The 27779-nt window shown below is 41.7% G+C and overlaps 1 protein-coding gene and 1 long non-coding RNA gene across 3 annotated transcripts in view; one reads left to right on the top strand and one right to left on the bottom strand.

Annotated features, from left to right (window-relative positions):
- The window catches only part of LOC131579984 (uncharacterized), a 30742-nt gene extending 4609 nt beyond the window's left edge, over window positions 1-26133 (top strand). The window contains exons 2-6 of one of the 2 annotated variants that reach the window (XR_009277797.1): window positions 9054-9129; window positions 10154-10236; window positions 18693-18899; window positions 19519-19610; window positions 25229-26133. This is a non-coding gene — a long non-coding RNA (uncharacterized LOC131579984). Of the gene's footprint in view, window positions 1-9053; window positions 9130-10149; window positions 10237-18692; window positions 18900-19518; window positions 19611-25228 lie in introns of both variants that reach the window. The other variant, XR_009277796.1, reaches the window with a different exon arrangement.
- On the bottom strand, window positions 378-2561 carry SP9 (Sp9 transcription factor). Its single transcript, XM_058840577.1, has 2 exons — window positions 2461-2561; window positions 378-1733 (listed from the first exon to the last, which is right to left on the bottom strand). Exons 1-2 carry the CDS (start codon window positions 2479-2481, stop codon window positions 378-380), a joined length of 1377 nt encoding a protein of 458 aa, XP_058696560.1. The 5' UTR covers window positions 2482-2561.
- Window positions 26134-27779: the final 1646 nt, after the last annotated feature.

The raw sequence follows: 27779 nt of genomic DNA, 5'->3' as shown, positions 1-27779 counted from the left end.
CCCTATCAGATCAACATTTACAAGAAAAATAAGGGAACACGATCTGGTTTTCTTTTTTTTTTTCTGTTTTTCTTCTTTTTTGAACCCTATTTATACAGATGTTTATGAGATACAGAGGGACCGTCTCAGAGTTGCAGCTGTATTTCTCACCTTAAGCCTCTCTTAGGATGCTTGCCTTCCAACAGAAAGAGAAAAGGGAAACGGAAGAAAGTGTCACTCGGTACCTACTGGCCGGGCGGGACGAGGGCCGCGCCTCTCCGGCCCCGCCGTCCACCGGCCCGCCCCCGCTGCGGCCCGGGGCGCCGTCGGCGGCGGGGCGGCTCGCGTCCCTCCGGCGGGCGCGGGGCACAGTCCGAGCGGCTCCGGCGGCGCTGCCCCTAGGAGTCGCCGGGCCCCGCGGTAGGTTCCTTGCCCGGTCCGCGGGCGGCGGCGCCCACCCCCTCGTGCAGGATGAGGTCGGGGGACTCGGAGCGCGGCGTTTCCAGGTTGCTGGCGTCCGTGTCGCTGTCGCTGCCCTTTTTGCCCCCGCCGCCCCCGTTGTGCGTTTTGATGTGTTTGCTCAGGTGGTCGCTGCGCATGAAGCGCTTGTTGCAGACGGGACAGGCGAAGCGCTTCTCGCCCGTGTGAGTCCGCAGGTGCCGCTGCAGCTCGTCGGAGCGGGTGAAGCGCTTCCCGCAGAAGAGCCAGTTGCAGACGAAGGGCCGCTCGCCCGTGTGCCAGCGCAGGTGCGCCTTCAGGTGCGAGGTCTTGCCGTAGACCTTGCCGCAGCCGGGGATGTGGCAGCTGTGCAGCCCCTTGCGCCGCAGGCTGGCCCCCGCCGGCCCCAGCCGCTCGGCCTCCTGGCAGTTGGGGCAGTCGCAGGTGGCGCGGCCCGAGTAGCGGCGGGCGGAGCGGGCCGAGCCGCCCCCTGCGGCGGCGGCGGCGGCGCCCGAGATCATGGCGCTGGCCGCCGCCACCGCCGCGCTGGAGTCCGTGTAGGAGGGCAGCACGGGCTTGAAGCCCTCCTGGGTGAGCAGGTGCTGGCTGGTGGAGAGCAGGTGCGAGGCGGCCGTGGAGCCCAGGCCGGTGGAGCTGAAGGCGGAGTGGGTGAGGGAGCTGAAGTCGGGGTTGTAGGTGCCCAGTTGGGAGTGCAACGAGGCCTGGGGGGCGCCCGAGTGCAGCGAGCTCTGCAGCCCCCCCGCCGGGTTCTGCACCTCAAGCCAGGAGCCCGGGTTGGTGTGCACATCCCACCAGGAGGAGGCCGCTCCGTTGGCCACCTCGCCCGCCGAGAGCGTGGAGTGGAAGCCCGACTTGTACCAGGACTCGTAGGGGTGCGCCATGCCCACCCGCGGGTAGAGGCTCTCGGCCGCCGAGCTGTGCACTTTGGAGATGAAGGCCGACTGCCCGCCGGGCTCCTGCGGGGACACGCCCGCTGCCGCCGCCGAGTTGGAGAAGAGGCCGCCGTAGTCGCTGCTGAAGGCCGAGGAAGTGGGCGAGGTGGAAGCCAGGCAGAAGGCGCTGTTGGCGGTGCCCGTGCCACTGGCCAGTCCGTTGGAACCCCTACTCGTGGCCACCGTGAAGCCCGAGAGGCTGGAGCCCAGGTTACAGCTGGAGGTGGAGCGTTTCCAGGGGTGGAAGCCCCCTTTGGCGAAGGCGCTAGACTCGGGCAGGGTGGTCAGGGGACTAGTGTTGCCGATCTTGTTGCAGGTGGCGGCCAGCATGGCCAGGGGAGTCGTTCCAAATCTCGGCTCTTCCTGCGGGAAGAGACAAAGCCGGCCCGTCAGCCTAACCCTTGCCACCTCGCCAGGCTCCCGCGGGGACACGGCGGCGCGGGTAGAACCGCGGCACGACGAGCGGCACCGCGGAAAACTTTTCTCTTATTTTAGAGGAAGGCTCCAGCCCTGCCACGCTCAACACAACTCGTTTTCCGCCGGGCACCGGTCTCATCGCCCGAGAAATTTACATCGCAAGCGGGTCCCGACGGGGACAAGCGACACGCGTGTTCCGAGAGGGCTGCTCGAGCGTACCGCCGTTAAACCAAAAATCCCGTGGGAACGAAATGCGGCGTCTCCTCGAGCAAACCGTACAGGAGCGACGGAAAAAAAGAGATGGCAGCAAGGCGAGCAGCGTGCGGAGCCTTCCGACTGTCGCCTCGTGCAACGCCGGGCCGGCGAAAATCTTTGGGAATCGAGCGTAGTTCGAATTAAAAAAGCAAACAAACAAACAAAAAAATCCCAAACCAAACCGACAACTAAACAAAAGAAAGCGGAAGCATCGCGGCTTCTCTCCGGCCCAGCGAGTTTTCAGGGTAAACTCTTTGGGAAGGACCCGACGGGCAGCCCGCAATGAAATCCCCCGAGGCGGGCCGGCATCACCTCCCATCCGCGGGTCCACGCGATTTGCGCGAGAGGCAGCCACGACGCGGCGGCAACGACAGTTTTTCCAGGGGGGAGCCGCGAGGAAGCGCGCGGTGCGACTTACCCCGAGTATAGACGTAGCCATAGCACGTCCGTGGGCTGGGCGGTGGGGCGGAGGGGACGGCGCTCGGTGAGCGCCCCGCGCTGCCCGGCGGCGCTAAGGACACTCCGGCGCGGCGGGGCCAAACTCTGCCTAAGTGCGGGCAGCGCCCGCTTTGAAGTACCGCTGGCGGCGGCGCTCGCCCAATGAGGGCGCGGGCGGAGCGGCCCGGAGCGGCCCGGCAGCCAATCAGGCTGCGCGGAGGTGCCGGCGCCGGGGCGCGGGGCGCGTGCCAGTCAGCGCGCGGGGAGAAAACTCCCGGCTCCGGCCCGCGGCGGCCGCGCCGCAATTACCGCCGGCCCCGCGCCCCGGGCCGCGCCTCCCGCCGGGCCGCGCCTCCCGCCGGCCCGCACCGCCTGCCCGCCGGGGGAGCGGGGCCAGCCGCAGAGGGCAGAGTCGAGAGCGAGGTCAGCGCCGGCGGAGGGCTGGTGTCACGCCTGACGCCGCTCCGCCGTCTCCTGTAAACTGTGCAGGAGGTGTCCGATGCCCCGCGCTGCTGGTGTAGTCACCTGCGATCCTCGCGGCCCGTAAACCATACCTGCGTCGCTTTTATTCAACAGGCCCTTTGCCTCCTTTTCAGGCCGTTTGGGAGCTGTCCGTGTTGGATACAAATAACCTAACAGCGCCTAATGACATTCTGTGAATACACGTCTATTTTTTTGTTGTTGTTGTTTTCTTTCCTAAATGCCAGAAGTGATTTCGTGCACAACGTATTTCTTTCTTTCATTGCAAAAGGAACTGAGGAGGCTTTGTGGTTATATAAAGTGCCAAAAAATTCCCAAAGGCAGGGAACCGCCAGGCATCTCTTTGCTCTTGTACCAGGGCGGGAGAGGGGACGAGGGGCATTTGACATCCTGTCGCTTAAGACAGAGGATATTATTTTACAGAGTAATCGCCAGCAAAACACTTTGAAAGTCAAATTTGCAGCCTGCAGCACGTTTTTCAAGCCTCATATACTCCCGTGGAAGCAGTGCTGCTAATGGCAGAAAGCTTGCTCCCTCCTAGCAGTGCTAGGGCGCTGCTGGAATAAGCCTCCCTATCACTTGCCTGTGGCCTCTGCACTGTGCACACTCCACGCACCCAGTGAGCGACAGAGACTTTACCTGCTCTCTGCATGTGCGAAATGTAAGTCCAAACCTCGGCTCCTCAATGTCTTGAAAGCTAGTCCCTTTGATTTGTAATTATTGGAGGCTTCTTAAGTAATTGGCTAGAACTTGCCCGTACTGTGCCCGCGGAAGATCAATAGGCGTGCAACTTTTCATCATCGCGGTCGGCTCTGTGAGAATGGGAATAGGAGCTTTTCCCCTTCCTTTCTGCCGTTCCCAGTGCAGCTGAGTACAATTCTGAACCAGAAATATGATGAGTGCATTCAAGCAATGCCGGGCCCTTGCTCTGCATTTCAGTCAATATTTCCTTCTCGGTGCCGCCTCAGCCATCCAGTGTGAAACCTTCTAGAAGATGCAAAATAGGCATCGGTTAGGAGCAAGATGGAGAAACCGTGAATTTGAGATTATGATTTCGCTTTTCTTTACATGTTTATATATATGTGTGTGTGTGTGTGCGTGTGCTTAAATAAGGTGGGCATTGCGGTTTTTTCTACATTGTGCTATGCAATCTATAGAACGACTGGCATGCTAGGAAGGATGTCCCTAGAGATTATCTTTTATTTAAACGTCTAAGGGTATTTTCAAAGGGCGCTCGCCTTTCTGTCGCCGCGTATTAAACAGAGTCGGGGCAGTAGGAGAAAATGCTGTTCTGCGCTTAATTCTTTCCACATTGACTCGCAGCCGGCGCAGGGGTCCGGGTAGTGCATGGCAAACCCTTCCCTCGAAAGGTCTGCCCGGAGCAGATCCTGAGCGGCGGCTGTACCCAGGGGGGCTGTAGCGCTCGGCGGGTGGAGGCGGCAGAAAGGCGGTGGCGGGGGAGCGGCATAACCCCCACGGGTGAGGCGAGGAGTCCGACAGGGGCACCCGGGAGCCATCGCCCAACAGGTGACTCCTTCCTTCCCTCCTTCCTTCTTTCCTTCTTCCTTTTCTCCGGGGGAAACCCGCTCCTTCCCTTCCCAGGAGCCTGCCGTGGTGGTCGTCAAGTGGCAGCGCGGCGCTTCTGGCCAACCCCAGGGCGGCGGGGGGAGAGGGTCTTTCCTCTCATCCTGGGGAAAGTCATCAATAAAATACGGCTGGAAAGCAGATCGAGAGCGTGACGTTTAAAAATGTTGCTTCTACATCAGCGAGTAAAGGCATCCGCTGCCCGCTTGCGCTCCCACAGCAAAGTAGGGATTCTGCTGTGCCTGAAGACTGGCGGGCGGCTCTGCCTGCCGCACATCCATCTCCTCGCCCCTTTGTAGTCGGAAAAGTAACCAAAATCCGCAGGAACGAGGCAGGCGGTGGAAAGGCTGAGCGAATGGCGGCGGAAGGGAGAACGCTGCTAAAATCTTTAGGGGGTCAAGTATTTTCTGACAGATTTTTTTCGTACTCCAAAAATCGAGTTTTTAAACAAAGATCAATGTGTTATGCTAAAGTGTTGAGCTGACTGTTAAAACATTTGGGGGGATAATGACAATGTAACAAAGGCCTGGTTTGGAGTGAATCATCACCCTTTTAAAAGTTAAAGCAATTTTCAGGAGAATAGCTTTCAGCAAATGCTTTACATTATTCAAAACGGCCAAATAATGCTCTATTATAGAGCCTGAATGCTGCCAGTCAGCCCATAAGTGCAATTTGTGCAAAGGCTCGGTGCCTTATCTCCACTTCTTTATAAAGAGGTGAATATAAAACAATTTCTTCCAAACCCAGACAGAGAGCACGAAAATTGCTTCCCTTTCTGCAATCAGGGCAATTTAACTGGAGTGCAATTAGCACTATTAAATGTCGATTCTGCATAAACAAATCTGACTAAGAAGCGAAAGTGGGGTGAGAACCTCATATAAACTGAAACTGATTTTTTAAAATTATGTATCCGGGTCCTTTACAATTGATCCGTGACGTTTTCCTCTCAGAATATATTTACATCATAAATACATTACAGTTAAATCAACATAAATCTAAAAAAAAAAAAAATCTCAATATGAATACTAATAAAGAATAGCCTAATTAAATGCAACAGTTCACTTTCTTTGAACAATATTGTTTCCCATCTTCTCTCCAAGAGTGTCTTTTGATCTGTGCAACTACTAAAGTTGCTGTCTTTAGGAGGGAGAGCTGGAAAACAATTCGTTCATTACAGATGGTTGGGAAGCTCCTGGGTTTATATTCAAGAGCATCAGATGAAATGGCTCGTCTGTTCAAAAAGAGCTCTGGAAAAGAGCTGCCAAATATTTTCCAAATAAATCGATTTAGCAGCAGTTAAACGTAAGGTTGCTGTACAACTTCCCCTGCATTCTAGGAGGGGCACGGAGTTTTACCCGTGGATGTTACCGGGTGGGAAGGGGGAAAACCCTTCCAAGTTTAAGAGAAGCAGCCTAATTTTCTGCCAAACAGAAGGGACATGGGTAGGAAACAGGCAAAGTGCTCACTGCCGAGATAAATAATTGCGTCCTGCCAGAATTTTTTTTCTTTTTTAGCAACAGTTCCTTCTGTGCAAAACCCCCTCCCCCCCTCAATTGCACATTCATTTACGTGATCTAGAAGCCAGCATTGATTATGAGAGCAACTCAGAGGGGTACCTGGTGATAAATTAATAACTTCAGTTAGGAGAAGGCTTCCCCACTATTCTGCCCAAGACTAGATAGTACAAGGGGGAAGGATATATAGAGGTAGTGTTAAAATACAGACCTTGGTGCCTGTTGAGTCCACTGAATTCTTTCCACTATAGAGTTTTTCATTTGTGGGTAAAGATGAAGTGCAGCTTTTGATTAGAAGGAAATCTTTTATCGTTAATAAAAAGAGAATGAGCACTGGGATCAAATAGATCATGGAAATTACATTAAAATTATGGCACTCTCCCACAATTTCTGCTTGATCTTTCATATGATGTTTGTTACATGGTGCACTCCCCTCTCCTCCTGCCCCCTGCACACTGAGCCCCGAGGTGGAGCATCAGGCTGGGCTTTCATCTTTTCTCGATCTTTAAGGTGACACTGTTTAGGAGTAGCAGGGAGACCCATATCACCCTGTGTTTAAAAAATCTGCACCATAGTTTCAGAAATCCTGTCGCTTACTGAACGCAGTCAAAAGCCTGTCTTTGGAATTAATTCTCTTCCGCTAAATTTATTTGGACCGTGTATTTTAAAGCTCCCTTGTTCTGTTTATCTCAGCCGGAGACACGTTAACAATTCCAGGGAAGAGTAGTGTCAAAGGAAGGAAGGTGACTGCAGACTGGATGATGATTTTAATTACTACAATTATTGGGAGATTATTCAACAGCATCATAGATTTGTTTTCTGCCTTGGTAGGAAAGTCTGAGGAGCACGGTGCGAGGAGCATTGTACGAGGATTTTACCTCTTGGTTCACATGCTTTCCAGTGCTGTTACGATGTATAGGTTAGGCACGACAAGCTCAGACTGCAGCAGGTTGGAAATTCAGCCAGTGCTAGCGTTCAGAGAGCTTTCTTAAAACGCAGGTGTTTCTAAATAGAAAGAGTTTAATTAGTAAACGCTTGGACCCAACGTTTATAGAGCGTAAAAGCGCCTTTCCACACAAGTCCATTAAAGCGGCTCTGCTGACTCGGTAATGAGGTGTGTGCGGTGAGCAGGGTAGCGGCGGCCGGGACGGCGAGCTCGGCGGTCCCTGGCAGCACCCGGCCCGCCCCGGCCCGCCCGGCTCCTCCGCCCCGCGGCTCCCCCGGCGGCGCCGGCCGGGGCGCGGGGAAGCGGCAGCACCGGGCGGGCAGGCAGCGAACGGGCGGGGGCCTCACCGGAGCAGCCTCACCGCGGGGGAGTCCTGTCCCCACATTTCTCCTAGCATCCCGCTTCCGGTGCCCTCCTAGCTTTTTATATCACGTTTTTAGCCAGGCGTGACTCAGAATGTTGATTGCGATTAAGCAAGCTGTCTATCTAGAGATAGAGATATGTGGCAGCGTAATAGGCAGGATGATTGACATTATAAAGTTCTCTTCGGTCCACAATGACCAATAAATCCCCCTGCAGCTTTTGTCATTTAATGAATTGCTATTTTGGTAGAGGAAAATATGCCAGACCCCCATTCCTATGTTCTCTTCTTTCCCCCTCACCCTGTCCTGGGATTAGGGCAAGGAAAGAAGGGGAGCCATTCATTATGCTCTTTCTGTGTTCTGTAATTACTGGAACTCAGTCTTAAGGTGAATTTCAGCTCAGATCATGAACCATTTCACGTTCAGATGCAAGCTTGCAATACTTTCCTAGTGGCAATTAGGAGCCTATTACAAGCCATTAGATTGATCAATGTACCTTAAACAATGTGAATGATTTATATGGCAAAGAAAAAAAACCTTCCTACATCCATTGTACTGTTCCAGCGACCAACCTGGCCCTCTGTCTCCATTCATCACAGCTTTAAACAACAAAAGCAATTTATTTAGTAAAACTTAAATGCAAAGAAACAGGCTCAGTTCTTCGTCATCTTGGGCATCCGAGCTTTATCTCTTTATTGTCAAGAGATGTAGGCTGGAAGAATTCGAGTTTGTGGGGTGGGAAGGGAGGGGTAGATTTTGCAGGTTTCCAAATGGATTAATTCACCTTGTACATGAAAGAAGGAAACAAAGAGATCCCTGACTGCTTCCTAAAGAGGACACTAATCTGCTGTGCAGATGCAACACAAAGAGCAAAGCAGTAGCTTACACATGTGTTCAACGAAGTGTTTGGTTAGATTATTGCAGCCTTTTAATGACAGTGTGGACACAGAACCATGATCCTTGGAAGTTCCAAGATAGCTAAGGAGTGGAAAGCAGGCTGGGATGTGCCTGCTGATGGAGGGACAAGGGTAGGTGCAGCCTTTTCCATCATAGGTGATTATTCTAACCATTCTACAACTAAGAAACTACAAAATATCAGCTTCTATGAAAGCCAGAGCTGCTATTCTGTAGGCCTCAGGTCTGTCTTTATTTGCCTCCTTTCAGAAGACCCAGGGAAACTCTCACACCTGGAAAATTCCTCCTAGCTCCTGGCAACCCTAGAGTGAAGGGTTGAGAGAGACTGGTGACTTTGCCCTTGCCACCAATTTATTAGAGGGACAGAGATTCAGTTCAGAAAGAAGGAACAGGACCGTGATTTACCATTCATTGAACTGATGCCCTCTGTTTCTTGCATTTTTCTTACCTTTTTGCTAATCTTATTTACCTTGATACTTAGCACTCCAAAATTAGTCTCTGTACATACTAAGTTACTGAATGAATCTTTGGCTTGGTGTTAAACAGTTCTGAAATGCTTCAAATTAAAACTGCTGAGAAACAAAACCCCACACATGTGAACTAACTAAGACATTCTTTAAAAAGTGACTTTAATAGGACCAGTGTAACTGGTGACATTGCTTGTTAGAAAAAAGCCAAAACATCTGTAAGTCTTTGTTAGCTGGAAATTTATTTTGGACTATCATACAAGAATGTTATTAATTTAAGATTCCAATTATTATTTGTGTTTCAGCAACAATCTGCTCTCTGGAAATTGCTGCAATGCTTGTCAAAAGTCACTGTTTTATCCCATAATTTTCTACAAGGAGGTAAGCACAGAGCTCCTCAGTATCGGTACAAAGAAAAGAAACAAGGAATGAGTGTCAAGTTCTGTCAAGACATAAGACTCTTTTGCTACAAAACGTGGATACAGCCATTCCTGATTTTCCAAGTTGTCCATATGGGGTCAATATTATTCACTTATTTAGTTATCAGCTGCTTTCTTTCTTGCTAGCAGGGTAAAACACAAGGTGTACCATGTAAAACGAAATGATAGTTGCAATAGGAATAAGAGCAGTCCTCCCCCTTCTCCAAAGGAAAGCCCACATTGAGAAGAACGTTTATGTTGAGAGAAGAGCATTTCTGTTGAGCCTGTAATACACTAAACCCACTTCTTCCCTTTCTTGTAGACCCTACGCTATCGAGTGCTTTACCCATAGAATCAGCAGTGTGTCCTGCTTAACTTAAACTTGCTCTTTATCATGGAGGAGACATCAAAGAAGAATAAAAGATCTGGAGGCCTCTGTCAAAGATTTTGTAGAAATTGTCCATTTAGTCACATTGTGCTTTAAAGTCTTTTTCCTTTCCCAAAGCTTTGTATTTGTCACTTTGCCCAGGAGAGCTGCTGGGCCAATCTCCTCAGGACATGTCCTGGCCTTCCTCTACTTTAAGTATTGCTACAAAAACAGTCTACTTTAAGGAATTTCTGCAATTCTTAACTACACATATACAAAAGCAGCCTATGCTTCCTAATATGCTCTCAGGCCCTTACATTCCAATCTGGCTTGCATTGCCCTTTAATTATCTGTCTTCTTATTGTGATCAAGTGAATTTTTACTAATCTCCACATTTATTGTTAAGGTAAATAGATGCTGCTTTTAATCAGTATGGAGGACCAGACCAATGCAGTTTGAAGTAACTTAAGTCAACTATAAAGGGTTCAATGTGTGTATAATTACAGAGGACGTCAGCTATTCACTCCAGTCTAATTCAGTGTCTGTTTAGAGACAGAGCTCTTCCTTTCCCCTGCTCCCTGTCTCACCTGATTTTCTCCCCACCGCTCTGCAAAGCCAGCAAGAAGAACACAGTGGAGGCCAAGCCAGCAGCAGTCCTCCTGAACTTCAGACTGGATTCATTTAGTGGATTGGAACTCCTAGGTGGGTATAAGCATACGGGTACAATATAACACCTTCTTCCAACAAAAAAGATTGATTGCATCTTAGCCTCGGTATTAAATGTGCTATTATCAGAAGAAGCTGGAATAATGCATGCAGTCACTTTAAAAGAAAGCAGGTTTCCTTTGCGAGCATACTTATTATTTCAATAGTATTTGAGAACTAGTTTAATAGTGGCCACGTTGTTGCTTACTAAAATATATTTGAATTGAACACATATATATCAAGGTATTTTTTCATAATTTTAGTTTGAATTATTCCTGAAGTTCTCATTAAATTTACCATTTGTAAAGGACAGATTAAATGAAAATGGCTTTTAGAAAAATAGAGCTGGAAATTATTTTGACCTTTGTGACCTGGTAGAGGTGATAATTTGCTGCAGCACTAGATACTGGATGTATCTGACATTTTAGGTATTCCCTTATAGTTTCAGACCTTTGTACAGATGAACTCCACCTGGGACAACTCAGCAGTCAACTTCTTGTTACCTTGATGTAAATGAGAAGACTACAGCTGTCTTAAACAATCTAGGTGGACACCACCAATGGAAAATTAAACTTGGGCAAGGGCACAGCTAAGAAAAGAATGTCTATTATCCACAATAATGCTCCTAACATTTTCTAAACAGCCATTACCTGTGTCTGTCCATAATTGTCCTTGTTGCAGTAACGTTGCAATCTTTCTTTCTGAACAGTTACAGAAATCTCTCCCCACTGACTTTTCCATATGTAAACAACCTATACAGCATTTTATAATGTAAAACAAATGTGGTAAGTAGGTCCCACATTAAAAAATCATTTTGAGTGGAATGTCTGAAATGCTCAGGGGATTTTGTGGGGGAGGTTAGAAAATACCACCACTTGCAGTCAGTTTCCAAATGCATTCCCATATATGCAGAGGAGTGTCAGTAGGACCTATAGAGCGCATTGTTGCTGAATTTGGATTGTCACTGAAAATAAATAAGTCACTTTCTCTTTTGCAAAACTTTGCAAAATAAGCTATAGTGGATTTTTGTTATTTAATAGTTCTCATGGCTTTTACTGGACATCAGCATAACTAAATTTTTATATTGACAATAAAAATATTTGTCTATTTAGAAAACAACATGACGGCAAAATTCCCAGTTACAGAAAAAAAAAAAAAAATAGAAGCCAAAATCTCTATCATCACACCCCTCTATTTGTAATCTTTTTAGATAAAACATGCTAGTTACTCTAATTAAATGTGATTCTCTGTAAGGGCAGATCATTATACACCTCAGAGGGATTGAAAGCAGGGAAACAAAATGCAAGTTTCACATTTCTAAAACCTCTTCTCCATAATTAAGAAATAGGATGTTCACAATTTCCACACAGTACTTAACATAGTGTAATTTGATCCTCTGTGATGTATTTTGGAGGAAATTTAGCAAAGCTCCCAGGTTTGTTCACCTGAAACATGTACAAAAATGTGTCCTGTTTGTCTGTTTTTTTATAAGCATCCCGGCTGAAAGTACAGCTCTAGGAGGAAGAGTAGGCAGTGTCCTCCAGCTCTTTCCTATTATCACTGTATATACATCAGGATGTAAAATCATGTAGCCAGACCTTTCAGCCAGTACCCAAGGTATTATGCACTAACTTCAAAAGAGACTTTATCTGAGTGAGAATTACATGCTCCAATTCAAAGTAAGATGTTGAAGTTAGTGCACATAGAAACTTGTGCTTGTTCAGAGGAAATTTTCTAACCAGGTGTGAGGTATAAAATACAATTGCAGGCTTTGGAAAGATAAATTGCATAATGCTTTACCTCCACAGACTGTTTTGAAACCCTCTTTTCCCAGCAGTGGGGGGAGTGCTGATATCCAGAACACAGAGATGTAATACTGCATTTTTCCAGGCAGTAGCTGTGGTACCCACAAACTGACTAGCTACATTCCATGAAGCAACAGGAGCGCAGGAACAATTCTTTGTGCCCGAAGTATGTACTGGAGATGCTACAAAATGTGGTTTATTGCCATGTTAGGGATGGACTGAGCCCGTATAACACTGAATATTCTAATGGTGTGCAAAACCCTGCAGTATCTGGAATTTTGCAGCTCCAAGACCAAAATTTTACAAACACCAATTATTTGCAGATGGTGCCTTACCTTACTTGCAAGTGTGAGTGTCTGCACACTCACACTTGTAACTGCATAATGGAGAGGGAGGGGATCTCTGTAAATAAACTGCTTAAAAAGAAAACCAAATAGTCAAACTAACAGCTTGGTGGTTTGATGTTAAATTGCCTATTGTTACAGTATTTTTCAAATAGCTGTTACCATAACAACATTTTCTTTTCTTTAAATTTTTTTTAGCTGTTTGGAAAAAAAAAAATTCTTGCCAGAATTCTTCCATAATAGCTTCCATTAATAGCACTGTCTTCTGTTGGGGAGGCCAGTGCTGATGTCTCCTGCTGTCACAAGTCACTCGCACATCTAGCAGATGTTTTGTTTGATAAGGCAAATTTGAGCTTTGTAGAGCACGTTGTGTTTTTTTCATCCATCCCCAAAGAGCAAATATCAGTTAGGATGAGATTCCAAGCTGATCATTTGCTAGGAGACAAGGTGCGTGATACCTGTCAGCAGAATGTGATCCACCCCTGAAAAACTATCTCAGACTGCACTGTAAAGATTCTCCTTTAACGCAGCAATAGAGTCCCAAGCACCAAGAGACAGACCTTGGAGCCATACATATAACAAAAACAAAAGAAAATAAAAACGGGAAGGAGGGAGAAAGGAGGTAAAAGTCCTTTAGGAGTCCAGTGTTTTTCACTGATTCTGTAGCACATATTTTATTAGATTCGTAATGTAAATGCTGTAGATGAAAGTGGTTTGTCAAACAAAAGTAAAAACAATTGGAAAAAGTGAAAGAAAAGGAATCCGCTTTAAACATTGATGCTGCCCCAGCAACACTAGCAATTTTATTTTGGATTCAAGTAATTTGCATGAAGAAGAAATAATTGCTTTTCCAGCCCCTCCACACTCTTCAATGTGGCAAACATGTCCAGATTATTATATTTAATAATTTGTCTGCTAATACCATCTTGTTTCTGGAAACAGAGACCCAACTATTTATTTTTGCAAGGCTTATTTTATAATCAGGTTTTTCATTCTATAATCAGCTAGGACCATATTTTAGTGTAAGTTGTTTGAATTTTTTTAAGCATTTAATGCAGAATAAGAGAAGGTTCCATGAAATATTTGAATGCTATATAAAATTTCTCAGAGGAGAAGAAAATATTGCTATATGTTATTTCTGTGTTAATGACCTGGATCAGAATGAGTAGCAGCTAGCCAGCCTATAGGGCATGCTACTTTTGTAGAGGAAGGTGTGTAATTGTGTACATCCTGATATGTGCACATGAGTGTGCCCATGTTTTCTTTGTACTAGCTAAAAATAATATTGAAAAATCTTAAAACAGTGTTGCTAAACAGTGTACTTTAATTTCCATACTCTTTCATGTAAACCTACATTCACAAGAGTAGTTTAAATTAATTCCAGAGAGGGCATTCCATATATGTACAACTGCAAATGACACTACAAAACAAAGTAGTTATGTGGTCATAAGGCTTCAGTGAGACTACTGCCAGAACATCAGATCTTCTGTTTATTTGTGAAGGTATAAAACATTTCAGTGAACCTGAAGACAGCAGTGTTGAAAATAACATCACAAATCCTGTTGCTCTGTTTCAAATTCTGAATAGATAGGGTGAAATTCAGATTTTTCTTTCCCAATGTGTAGCTGAAAATATTTTTGTAAATAAATTATTTCCCCCCATATTTCTGTGTATTTAAAAACATACACACTTGGATGTATTTCTGCTTTTAAGAATGCTAGTTCCAGTTTTAAAAATGCAACAAATCCAGCATTGGTCTGTCTGCTGGAGTTTCTGGTTTAGCAACAGAGCTGTGTCAGGTTTAACTAACACATTTTGATCACTCATGATTTAACATAAAAAAGTGAAGTGGTACTACAGATGTCTGCAATTTGACTGATAATGTTAAGAATTTTCATCCACACACTGTCCGTTCGATTTGCTTTGATGAAGTGAGGTTACTAAGCCTGAGATCATTTTATGCAGGCAACAAATTTGAAGTTTTGAAATCGAGTGACAAGTACTGCATGCTCCTCTTTTACGCTCCGTATTGGTTGTAAGTGCATGTAACAAGTGTTAATGAGATGCAGTAAATTTGTTAACAACAAAAATCTCTTGCATTCACACCACTCTGAGTAACTAGGATTGAGAAGACAAGCTTTAAACAGAAAGAGCTTTCATACCCTGCTCCAGGAGTGTGACCAGTCATGGTAGGTTGCTCTTGGACTCATAACTACTGAGAGGGCTTTGGAAATGGGCACTATTTGAACTTTTGAGCATGGTCTATAATCTTGTTTAATAATTACATCAGCTGTGATAGTTTAATTCAGTGTAGGTATCTAAAACTATTCCTGAAATGAATAATAGGCATGCTTTATAGCTTATGCATGTCAGAAGTTATAAGACAAGTCTCATCATGGAATGTAACTATTTTAACATGACTTTTTAAATAGTCCAACCATTTAAAACAATTACATAACATTTTTTCTCCAATTTTTTAAACAAAAAATGTTTCTTTGTATTTATAGGGTTGAATATAGTTAAGTGACCTCTACAAAAACTTCCTCTTTGAAGTGTTCTCTGAAGAGATCTTCAAGGCAACTGAGTGCCTCAGATTGTGATTTTGTAAGGTTTTGATGCTAGAAAATTGTTTAACAAACAGCTCCAAAATATTGAGATTTTGATTAATAACATACAGTGTCACGGTATTTAAATAATATAAAGTTTGAAATCTAACATGTGGCAGAAGACTATGTGTTCCACATGGTTAGGAGAATAGGAATGGGGGCATACCAATATCTGAGCAGGAGGGAAATAGTTATACAGAGCCAATTAAACTGTTGTTTAGGAATATATTATACTGTTGTCTCTACTTGTGCCAGAACTTTTCCTCTAAATTCATGGTTGAAGAGGATGCTACTTCAGCAGAATAGGGACTTTGGGTTACTGTTGCTTTTTTTTATGTGTACATGCTGTATGACTCTGCAGAACCCTGGATTTGGTTAACATTGACTTGTCAGCAGACAACAGTTTGGGACTATTAGCCTAATTTCTTAATATAGTAATATGTGAATAATTTAGGAATCTAGTTGAGTATAACAGTCTTGAAGAGCAATGCTCACACTGCAGTCAGTTCTAAGGCCTCAGTACATTTCACTGTAGTTAAATTCCTGTAGAGTTTCATGCTCTTCTCAATGTTGAAACTTTTCTCATGAAAGAGTACTCTGCCAAAAGAAGTTTTACTCTGTCTAAGGAAGCAAATACTACTGTATCTGGAGTCTTTGCAATGACAGGACTTTAACTAATGTTAAGATATGCTCTACTGGCCTACACTGAGGGGTTAATTTAAAAATCCCACCTCATTTATACCCTCATTACCACTAGATTAGGATCGCATCTAATCCCATAGTAATTACATATTAGCTGTGTATATTAGCTCTAGGGTGGGATCTGATATTTGCATATGAGTTTTTATTTTACTAAGTGAAAGGAAGAAAACCCAACTCTGGCATCTATACCCCATTTGCATATATACTTTTTAAATTCTAAACCAGAAAAAATTTGTAGCTGTAATCTGTATTTTACTGTAAACCAAAAGGGATTTTAAAAAAGCTAAAAGTGTTGATGTAAAATAAAAAAAAAAATAACAGGAGCAAAATGCAAAGTAGTTAACTACTTGATGTGAATACATTAATATCAGAGTATGCAAGTTGCCATTTACCATGCCATTGCAATGCTGCACCTGTCCAGACATAACACTGTTGGAAGATGAGCTGTACCTGTAATTCTTACTGATGCAAACATTTCTTTGTTGTTTTTAATTGTTAGAAGTAGTGGGTAGCTGTAGAGATGTACAGTGGAAAAGATTAATAACCTACGTTTCTGAGCAGTTTTGCATTTGATCTATCAGTTTGAGGAAAATACTTCCAAATGCAGGTTTCTATTAGTGATGGAAAGTGGTAGCAATATGAATTTGCTTTCAGCAGTGCACTATGTAAAATGAACAATGAAATTAAAGTTACTCTGTTTTCAGATCAATGTAGGCATGAATCTTAAAAATGTGAATAAAAGAGCTCATTCAGAAAGCCCTACTAATTATGTCTAGCCTGCATTTACAAATTGTTTAATTGTGGATTGGTATTACTAAATCTCAAGGATTATTTTGCAGTTGTTGTAATTAACATTAAAAATAGTCTCAATTTAGTATCTTTCAGAAGAGTTGAAGTTAAATGTTACAAAAGTAAAATGTAAATAATAAGTAAGAGTCTTATAGCCAAATTATTATGTAATGACTGGAATCCAACTTCAGAATCATCACAGTACTTCTTTTTTAGTGTTCATTCACCCCACCATAGATATAATTTAATAAAATTTTTAAAAGAACATTTTAATAAACAGGAATATGACAAATCTTTGTGAGATTAGGATTAATGGATTAATCCTAAAGATTTTGAGATTGTAGATTACCATCTTTAATCTCAGATAAACAGAAGGTAGTCTTTCAAAATTCTTAAGCACAAATACATTTTAGTTAGTTTTGGGGGTTTTTTCCTAAATAGTTTCTGTGGGTGATCACAGTCTATTGCAATTTCAAATTTCATATCTAAGTAGGCTGGTATTTCTTCAGTCAATAATGCTCAAAGGTACATGCTGAAAAAGGAGGAAAACCCTAAAAACATTAAAATATCAAATATTTTCAAGGTGCTTAACTCATGCAGTCTCCAGGAATTACAGAAATTTAAAACTGCTGTAGTGAAATTTATGACAAAATGCTTTTTAGTACTGAGTTCTTTGTCATGTATGGGAAGGCTAATCAAAGTCTGAGGCACCCTTGCTGCTCCAATTTCGTCTTTCCAGAAAGACTGGTCTCTGAGATACTGAGACATCGGTTTTTCACCTGATGGATTGTTGATGAGGCTTCACAACCAAATCCTCACGGTGTGTGAGTTAGAGAGCTGGCTCTAGGCAAGTTCAAGTTAAGCCATTTGTATCCATGTCACTTTGGACGTGTCTTGTTTTGTGAGCAATTAAAAAAATAGGTCATGTTTTGTACTCTGGAGATATTGCTGCTTGTGATTCTCTCAAAATTTAAACATTTTGCATGCCTCAGACCACTTGCAGGGTAAATGGAGTCCCCTGCTGAGTAGCTAATAGGGGAACTCACACTTTCAAGAAAAGTGTGTCTAATAGCAGGGGATTACTATAAATCTCCTGGTTTGATGTACACCCTCGCTTAAATGTTAGGGGAGTGGCTTCGGTATCCTGCAGCTTCTGCATCCCACTTGTAGCTGCAGTCAGGCATATTTACAAATTCATTGAAGGCAGAAATTTTTAAAGAGGAGCTATCAGATCTCCTTAGAGATATCAAAAATCAAAAATTAAGTAATTGGTTTACCTTTATTCCCTCCTTGAAAATGCTACATGTTCTTATTATTTTCAAGTTGCAGTCACAATTCAGGGGGATTTTTGAATTCTGTGATAGTTGACTATGGACTACACATATATATATTCAACTTAAAGCAGATAAAGTGAAAGAAGTAAAACTACTTTTGAAATTAATTTATAAACTGAGTGCATTACATATAATACTATGTTGTGCACTAGAAAGTATTTATATGAAACTGACCTCTGAAGTGAGAAAAAAGCCCAGCCAGAAAATATTTATTTGATAAATATAATGATTGCATTTATTCACTTTATACTCTTGGACATAGTGTGTCCCAGGCACCATTTGTGATTCACAGACTGCTGATTATTTCTAAAAGAGTCTCTGGAAATTTTATGAAAAACTAGGTTCATCCACAGAACATCACTTTCACAATTAATTGTTTTCATTAATTTTGTAGTTTCCTGAAACACTAGAGAAGCTTCCTCGATTTTCTTTTCTAGGCCAAAGATCTCTTGAGCTTTGTTTCCTGAAAGACCTCGCTTGGGTGTTTCTGAGACTACTTGATGTTCCTCAGCTGGGCAGAAGGCATTCAAGCAGGTGCTAAGTGTAATAAGGCTAGATAGGAGACCAATCATGTTTTTAATTGCCTTATTCCTCTCCTAGTTTTAGGAAGTGGATAGTGTATCATGATTACTGTTCATACTTTCAGGTACAGACCAAGGAGGTGGCTGGGATTTGTGTATATTACAAACAACATGTTCTTTTTAATAAATATGTCTATTAACAGTAGTTTTGTGGCTAGCACAGCTGTCAGTCTAACAGCAGACACAGCTTCAGTTCTGTGGAGGTCATTTAACCCCCCATGTTATCGCAGCAGTGAGGTGAGTACTCGCACTGGTGACCATCATCTCTTTCCTGACTGAATGCTGTTCTTAGGTATTTTGTGCTTCACAGTACACCTCTTCAGAGAAGTGGGAATCTTAAGCTTGAAAGACTCCTGAGGCAAATGGTATTTCAGTCTCATTGAAATCCAGTGAGGCACCAAGCACTGAACAAAAACCCCCCAGAAATTACAGAAGAAATAACAGGAGAGACTTGAAATCACCTGAATCAATAGGAGTTCTTACCCTGCCCTGCAGATAGGTGAGTTCTCAAATGGTGCTGCTGCTGTTGTCAATTCCCTTGAATACCTGACCCATGAGACTGAAAGTGGACTGATAGGATGTTTCCTGTGTTGCCACACATGAATAACTCAAAAATATGCAGAAGATATAGGCAAAGTATGATTACTATTTTCCTATGAGGAAATCTGAGTTGGTAAGTGTATTGAGGTTTGTGTTGGGTGGACTTTCAGTGATTCAGAATCTTCCTTGATTGTTGAATGCCTTTAAAAGTAGCCCATGTTTCTGCTGGGATCATGAATAAAATGTTAGCTAACATAAAAAGTAACACAGATAATTGCAGTGAAAATGGCTAACTTTATCTCAGATTCGTCTGTGAAGTCATCTAGATTTTTTTTTTCAGTGAAATATGCAAAACAAATGTGTGAGCCCCTATTTTTGTTCTGAAGTGTATTTTCTTCATTTTTAGCTTAGTTTTTGCAGTGTGAATTTGTGTATTGTAATCATTCTTTTGCTTTGAGAACAAGACATGGTTTGTCTCTTGGCATGGTAAAATTAAGAATGTCATCTGGAGTCTGCTGAATTAGGGAAAACAACTTGGATACATTGAAACATTTTATAACTTTTGTTTTCTGTAATAGGAATTAAGGCTGATCAGGACATACTCTTTGTCCTAGTACTACTCTGAAACAAAGAAAGATGAGGACTGGAATTGCAGATTCAGAGAAGGCAAGTAAGTTTCCAGTCTAAGAGTTAAGAAAAGAGAAGCAATCATTCAATCAGAATCGTTCAAATTAGTATTTAATGATAGACTGAAACTTGCATTTGGGAAATGACTTCATAACTTATCCCAGATAAAATGAAAAGAATAGTACTTTTTACCTGGAAGACTAAAAAAAAAGTAATATTTTTCTCAACCATGTACTTAAGGAAATTGGGTATAAATTGATATGAATTGGTTATTGAAGCAGAGGCACCACTAAAACTGTGACTGATTCTATTAAGTCCTCTTCCATTTTGTCCTGCAAAACAATCTCATCTTCTCATTAGAATGTCTGGAGACAGCTCTGTAAGTGACTATATATTTCTTTTCAAGAGTCTGTAAATGTTTCAGATGCATCTGAGAGGCCATACACCGGTTACACATTAACATTTGCCAAAAATAATGACGCTTCATTGTTACTGAACTAACATAACACAGCTATTCATACTTGGCCACCTACCTACACATTCCAATCTACAAAACACTGTGAGGGAAGAAAATTGAAGTGGGATCATCATTTGGCAGATACATATCATAAATTAGCTATCTTCCCTAGACTTTTCACTGAACCAACAGTGCAGCTAAATAGCTGTCACTGGGGCACTATGCTTACACTGTAAGGAAATGGAGTAAGAAGAAATCATTAATACAAACATTATTAAACCGTTATTGATTCTTTGGAAGATAAACTGAGAGGGACATACAAGCATTCTCAGTTGTATCAAGGCACCGAGGTAAGGAGTGTCAATTATTGAAAGCTGCTTGAGTCAGGACCCTGAGTGAAGCATAAGGGGTCACTTATGTCATGACAACCTTTGTCCACCTGTTGAGGAGCTTGGCTGCCTGTGCTCGGGGCAGGACTGTCACCTGGGATCAGGTGCTGTGAAATAGGCCTGTGGGACATTCCCACTGGGGGCTTCTTGTCTGTTGAGAGGTGTGTTCACACTCAGATGTGAGGCTGTAGGTGTGCCAGCTCCTAGTTCTGTGACCTGTGAAGATCACATGGTCTGATCTCCAGTCTGTTGTCACTTGGCTACTTGGCTTGACCATACACCTGTTTTGTCACTACTGATTTTTCTGGCAGTGAATGATTTCTGGCTAATCTTGGTTGCCATTGCCAAACCTGCTTTGCTCTTTTTGCTCGGGTATTATGGGGAAGTTGTTCCCACTGGTCTTGCTGTCACCCTTTGTGCCTGGTTGGAGTTCTGTGGGTGGCTCACCTGCTCCAGGCCACCAGCTGCCCTGATGAGAAGGGGACAGTGTTTCCAGCCCCTGGGCAGTTAGCTGGAGCCACCAACAGGCACATTTCTCACTTGGCTTCCTTAGAGAAGAACTTCAAGGAATTTCGATACTTGTATTTCAAATGGAAGGAAACAGGACACATAGGAACCAGATTTCCTCTAATTAATACCACAAGACACATTTATTTTGGTGGTAGAGACTGTAGCCAATTGTAAATACCGTTATAAATGTTTTTGGAATTGATGGTCTACTTTTGCAAGCCTCTCCAAATCCTTAAGACCTTCAAGATTTCCATCTGTTATCCAAAATGAAATACTAATGGATATAGTTTAACAGAGTATGTTAATAATAATAAAAATAAAAGTAATGCCGAAATCATTGGCATACTTGGTTAGTGTTTTGTAATTAACATTTTTCCCCCTTTTAAAACCACTAAAGCACTTTGTGGACTAAGTTACTCTGCCACTACTATCAAATAAGGTAGGAAATATTTTAGAATATTTTGATTCCTATTTTTACTCCAATTTACATTATGGCATATTAAAGATTTCCATTGTTCAAATTGGTGAACTGATGTTTAAATGTCTTTACGCTTTTGGTTTTCATCATGGATTTGATATAACTAATGTAACTAATCAGTACTGAAGCACAAGTTTTATCACATTTTTGCAGATATACTTTTAAAACATTTATTCTGATTATTTGTTTATTAAGATATGCTGATTCAAATAAAAATGTTGATTTGGTTTAAAAAGAACTCTGCCATCTACTCATACATCCTTCATGTAAAACTCCAAACAAGAATTCTGTTAGTCCCGTAACATAGTGGTATTACTGTAAATGTCACAAAGGGTTTATGTTTTTACCATTTTAAACAAAGATGTTCAATGCTAATACCTATTCCTCAACTATCTTTTTGAAACCACTATCCTGAGAAGTAAATGATGTTTGGAAGAAGGCAAATTTTTAATGCAGAGCAGCACAGTCATCAATAGCCTACAAAATACACTTTAAAAATCATGCTTTTGCAAACATGGCACAGACTCTGCTGTAGCACTGAATGCTCTAAAAGCTGCAGATATATTTTAGAAAACACTGATGAAGCCATTACTGCTTCATGCATTTGTTCATAGTATATATCATTATTCAAGAAATTTAAGAACCATAATGATGGAAAATCACACAGAAAGAAAAGGAACATGGACTTTGTCGGAAACAAGGGCTACATTTTTATTCAAGAGGCCCATAATGATGGAAAATCACAGTGAAAGGCAGAGACGAAACAGGGATCCCATAAAGGGACTGACACACCACAGTGGCACAAGTAGTAGAACCGTCACAGCAAGTGGATAAAAATAAAGAAAACAAAATTAACTAGAGAAGAGCTGGATTCCGGGATGAAGCAGAAAACAGAAACAAATCACAGTAAATGCTGAAGATTAATTTCAAAGAATCTGCTGAGAATGAGTGCAGAGACAAGTTCCATCAATATTAATGAAACTGAAATAGAACTCCAAATGACCATGAGTACAAAATGGCACACAAAGCATTTTCTTTTAAATAGGTTGGAGATTAGATCATAAGACCTTCCCAAAAATGAACAGAATACACAAAAGATGTTATTATGGGAAAAATGATAAACAATCACAACATAATTAATATTTCTCTAGTTCTTTTTCTAAGATTTATCAGCACGCGCATTTATTATAAAAGGATGGTTCATAGAAGAGATATTTAGGAAAATAAACAGAGAAGAGTATTTTCTCATGTCCAGTGTTCCACAAATATCTTAAAGGGATCTTGTGTAACTTCAAGTAGCTGTCTTTGACTCTTTTTTTAAAGCAGTCTAAAAGAGCTAGATACCTCAAATCCTTAATAATATGTTCCATTTTAGGTTTATATAATTCACAAGAAAATCTTATTGCCCACCTTGAAGTGAAAAAAACAATAACTGTTACATGTAACTTGACAGTCAAAGCTCTGTGCAGTCAGGAAATAAACTTTTCCTCCTAAATTACTTAAGCTGCCCACTCGTATTACACAGCCATGAGTATAAGCTGTGGATATTTCAGAGATTCTTGTATTCTTGACATTAAAAAGTTTTGCCCCACCAGCTGACAACTGTATTCACTTCTCATCAGATAGCCTATGGTTAGAAACAAAGGGTCACACCTTAAAAACCTGATTTTTAAAAAAGACCAACACCAATGTGTAATTTCTTGGATGATGTTGTCAGGAGTCCTGTAAATTGCAACTGGCATGTCAAATACTGTAAAATCTTTAGCAGAAGAGCAGAGCAAGTGAGTACCTTTTCCGATAAAGATTGCTCTTTCCTATGAACGTTCGTTGTGACAGGCAAAATTTCAGTGTCACAAAGAGAGAGACAGTATCAATCTGTTTCACTTACGTAAAAAATTAAACTATTAAAGGCTTTTTCATCTGTCATAAGAGTGGCCACATCTTTCTTCTCATAGCAGGTCACTGATGTTATTTCAGTGCCTTCCCACAGCTGATCAGCAGTAGTTCTCTACTTCAGGGTTCTCAATGCGCTTACTGCCAATGCATAAACCTTTCTTTTACATTGTAGTAAAGATGTGATGATCTAAATAAAGCTATTGAGAGGAATAAAAATACTTTGTAGGGCAAGGTTTTGGTTTAAAAGGGAAACTGGGATATAAAATACTGGAAAAGTGTAAAAATGATGTAGATTAGGTTTGGCAGAAAAACAGTTATTTGTGGTAGGCCATACTCTTGTGTTTCTTCATTGGGGCAGAAATTACATAGTGGCAGACAGTAGTTAAACTGTGGCTGAAAATCCCTCTCCAGAATTTATTTGGGTTATGAAATCCCTAGTGAAATCTCTGTCTAAGCTGTCACGCTGTTAAGTCAAACTTTGGTTGCACCCACAAAAATATTACAATTGTGAGGCAACAGAATTTCTATGATCATGTGTTATTTCTTAACATGGTGATAATAATCTTTACCACTTGATAAGTAATTTCTTAGTGTTTGGTAATAGGGTTTCATTGTCTTTCCCAAACTCCTCTGCAGAGGTATCCTCAAGCTTTGGTTGCTCAGCAAGCACTAGCTGGATCCCTGTTCTGCTGTGTGCATCCTCCAGACCAGCCACTAGCAGGGAAGGAGAGTGATCTCTTCCTGATACAGATGTGAATGTAACTCTCCTTTAGGACAGCAGGGCGTGGGGTACACTGCAAAGCTGACTGCTGAACAGGTTTGTGTCAGGGGCCTGGCACCTGAACAGCTGTTGCCGGATGATGGTGGGTGCAAGGCTACTGTGACAAGGCACCTTGAGAGATGAGGATTGCCAGGGTTTCTGCAATTGCTGTGCACTCTTGGTTTATGCTGGCAGCACCAATAGGGTGCATATACAGATTGTTCCCTAAGTTAAAATATGGCAAATCCCACGTTTACAGGCAAGAGTACTGCACATTGGGGAATAGAAAGTTAGGAACAACTTCGTAAGTAAATTATGGGGAAAACATTGGTGTTGAGTGAAGCTTTGCTGAGCTTCTAAGCTTTTCCAAATAGAGAATTACAATATTACAAAGTAGCTAAGAGGTCCTCTCCTGAACACACAAGTGAGGCGTAATTGCATTGTGATTTTTTCTTATAAATAAGAACACTACCATGAAATTAAATACAAATTATATATATATGTGATCCAAGTTTTAAATTGACTTTATTGGATTTTTGTAATATAATAGCTGAGTTATGAGGAAGAAATGATTGGATTCTTATAACCACAAGAATGCAGTATCAGCAGTATGCTATTATTTAAATGTAAACTGAAGCATTGTATAGAATAAATCTCCACTGTATTTACAGAGGTTACTGTAATGCTAATGTAGAACAGAAACTGTCACCCCACCTTCTCTAGGGGTGCAGTGCTACCTATGACAATGTTTCTGAATTGGACTGACGTATATTGAACTCATCTGTTCATGCTAAAAAATACAGCTTCATGAGGCAAAACTAGCTGACTGCAGTTGTAAACTCTTGAAATTTTGCTCGGCAATCCTATCTTGAAGGTGTCATGTGTATCCCTGTTACCATCTCTCTAGGGCTGATGTACTTTGGGCTTTAATGAATAAACCCAGAGGAACATGTCCTACCCCTTTTTGCGTACCATGCTTCACATCCAGCCATACATGCAATTTTTGTGAATACTCTGGATGACCTGGTAAAGGTTGCAGATTTTCCAGAGCATAAAGAATTCTTTGCTATTTTGCAAATAGTGTCCTAACTATTTCCCAAAAGTAACTCTTTTTCTAGGCCTCTAGAAATGTAGATGACTATTATTAATCCCTTTTATCTGAACTTTGCAGGTTATAAAATACTTTACAATCTGAAGCGGTAGAATAAATACAATGTGGAAAACATTTAGAAGACTTCCAGAATTGCTGCATGATGTCCTTCAATATTTTGTTTGGCTTTCATTTTACAGTCATTTTGCAAATATGTAGTGCATAAAATGTATCATTATCACCTAACTAACATACTTTATTAGGTATGTAATTTTGTTCTTCCATCAAAATAGAATGTATCTTATCCGGCTAGAATATAACTGCTCAATCTGCATTAGATCCAGAATGAGTGGATTTGTGGCTTTTTTCCTGCGATCATGTTTTTTTAAGTTCAACTGTCCAGATCTCTCAAAACATTTTTCTGCTTTATTCAATAAATGACGTCATTCTATCTATCCTAAGAAGTTACATCACGAACATTTTTGTGCCCTGGAAGAGAAAGATGAAATGTCTTTGAAAGCTAGCAAGAATCTACTATTCTTGCATAGACATTTAATCACACACAGTTAAAAACCTACATTAAATGCCAAAACTTACATCACTTTAGCTTTTGATGTTGTAAGTCCAAACTTGTACCTCACAAAAAATGTAGAATTTAGAGACATTTACAGAAAAGTAATTTTATTTTCCCTAAGGTTTCTTTCTTGCCGGTGTCTTCCAGGCTGGTGAACATTGCTCAAAGATTGCAAAAAACTGATTCAAGAATAAGTCTTTCTGTGGGTTAATTCCTAGTCCTCATTCTTGCAGGGTGGGCTGGTTTTGAATTTTTGTTTGCTTTCTTATTTTTGAAGTACACAGGTACAGTCCAAATTCAGAGACAGAAGTCTCCCTACTTATAAATTAGAGGATCTTCTTGCATGTTCAATAATACCCTTCAAGGCATGAGAAGTATTTAATACTTGTGTTCCTTTTTCATATTTGTTGTTCAGCTATTAAGCAACCTGATTAATACACAATTCAGTGCTACCATTTACAACATTAAATAAAGTGAAATCTACATATTTTTCTTAGACTACTGCCATTCATTTTCTTTTAACAGTTCTTTCATGTCATATGGTTTATTTGTTAAAAAAAAGGCCATGCTAGAATGGTCCTAGCCTCTTGGAGGCCTAAAAAACCCCTAGTATTGCTCACCTTGTGATCAGTCCCAATTTAATACTTTTCTCTGTTTATATTAGTATTAATCATAAAAATATCTTTATTTTATAATGGTACTCTCATTTTGCTAAGGTACTGAAATGTTTAAAGTAGACCTGCCATTCTTGAACTGAAATATTATTAATTCACTGGTAATTTGTCCTACTGTAGAAGCTCTCTTTTCTTGGCTTTCTCCTTCCTTGTAAGTGAATCTCTTCCACTGTTCTCACTATGAGCATCTCAGTATGCATTATGCCTTTGACATTGTCCATGTTAAAGTTACGAAATTCAGCTGATATTTCCAGAGTTATGGTCTAGAAATATTAATAATATGTGGCAGATCAGACTGAACTAGCACTAGATGCTTCTAGACTGACAAAATCTGGGATGCCACAGAAAAAGGTGAGAGATGCTTTACACCATCACAGCACTCCTAACCATCTTTGGAGCTGCACTAACACCATTAACAATCTGTTAACCATTAAAAGAAGGACAGTTATCACTATACAAAAGAATGAAAATGTGCAAATATAAAATGCAAAGGGTACTATGAATGAAAGTGTATAAAGAATGAAGTAAGTTTAGATTCTCTGTGAAACCAGCCGAATCCACAGCTAGAAGAACAAACACTATTGAACCCTATCAAATATAAAGTTTAAAAATATTGTATTCAAGCACAGTTCAGCTGTATGATGACTACCTTTAAACTTCACAGAACTCAATGAACACCATTTAGTTTAGACCATGCCCTTGAGTAGTGTTTCCTTTTAGTACTGAGTGTATTTATTACTGGGAGTCATCTGGCTCCCTTCAAGTGGCAGGGACCTGGGTAATTCCAAGCTGGGGTTTACAAAAGCAGCTGTGTTCTTCTCACCCCCCGGGCTGCACTGAATATTACCTGGTCACAGCAAGGATCAGGGGCTCTGTCTTTATTCTTTCAGTTCTACAAAACCGCTTATTTTTGCAGTTAACGGTGACTTTGCTGTAAATATATGTTCTGGGCAGCAGAAAGCAAAGACTGTTGGTGGCAGAAACAACAAACTGTTTTATTACTGTCCCTTAAACATTGCTTTTAATCAGGTAGAGTTGCTCCAGGGCTGTTTGGCTTCTGCACGTGATCCAGCTGTACAATAAGCTGTATTTTTGCAGTACTTCAGTGTTGGAGAGTTGACATTGAGATGATTGCTTTCTAGATGTTTGTGGTTTTTTCCATTAAACTTATAAAACACGTTTTGTATGTAATATGGTCAAGATTGTGATGGTTTAAACTATGTATGCCAGTTTAAAATGAGTTTTTCAGCATTATGACAGATTTGGATAGAAAATTCAGCCAAATAAGGCAAACCTTGACTTTAAAAGCAAATTGAAATCAAAAGCATGTAAGATGAAGTGTTACATGGCCATGAGTTGACTTCTAGCTGAAGGAATCAAATGC

Source organism: Poecile atricapillus, chromosome 5 (assembly GCF_030490865.1).
Source record: "Poecile atricapillus isolate bPoeAtr1 chromosome 5, bPoeAtr1.hap1, whole genome shotgun sequence".
Lineage (NCBI taxonomy): Eukaryota > Metazoa > Chordata > Aves > Passeriformes > Paridae > Poecile > Poecile atricapillus.
The sequence above is the reverse complement of the archived record's forward strand: the minus strand, read 5'-3'. Positions and strand labels throughout refer to the sequence as shown.

What these genes read in the sequence shown, in the direction of transcription:
- SP9 (XM_058840577.1), bottom strand. Translation starts at nt 2,481, where the DNA reads ATGGCTACGTCTATACTCGGG. An exon ending in TGGCTACGTCTATACTCGGG is followed by an intron (nt 1,734 to 2,460) that starts GTAAGTCGCACC and finishes CTCTTCCCGCAG; the next exon opens with GAAGAGCCGAGATTTGGAAC.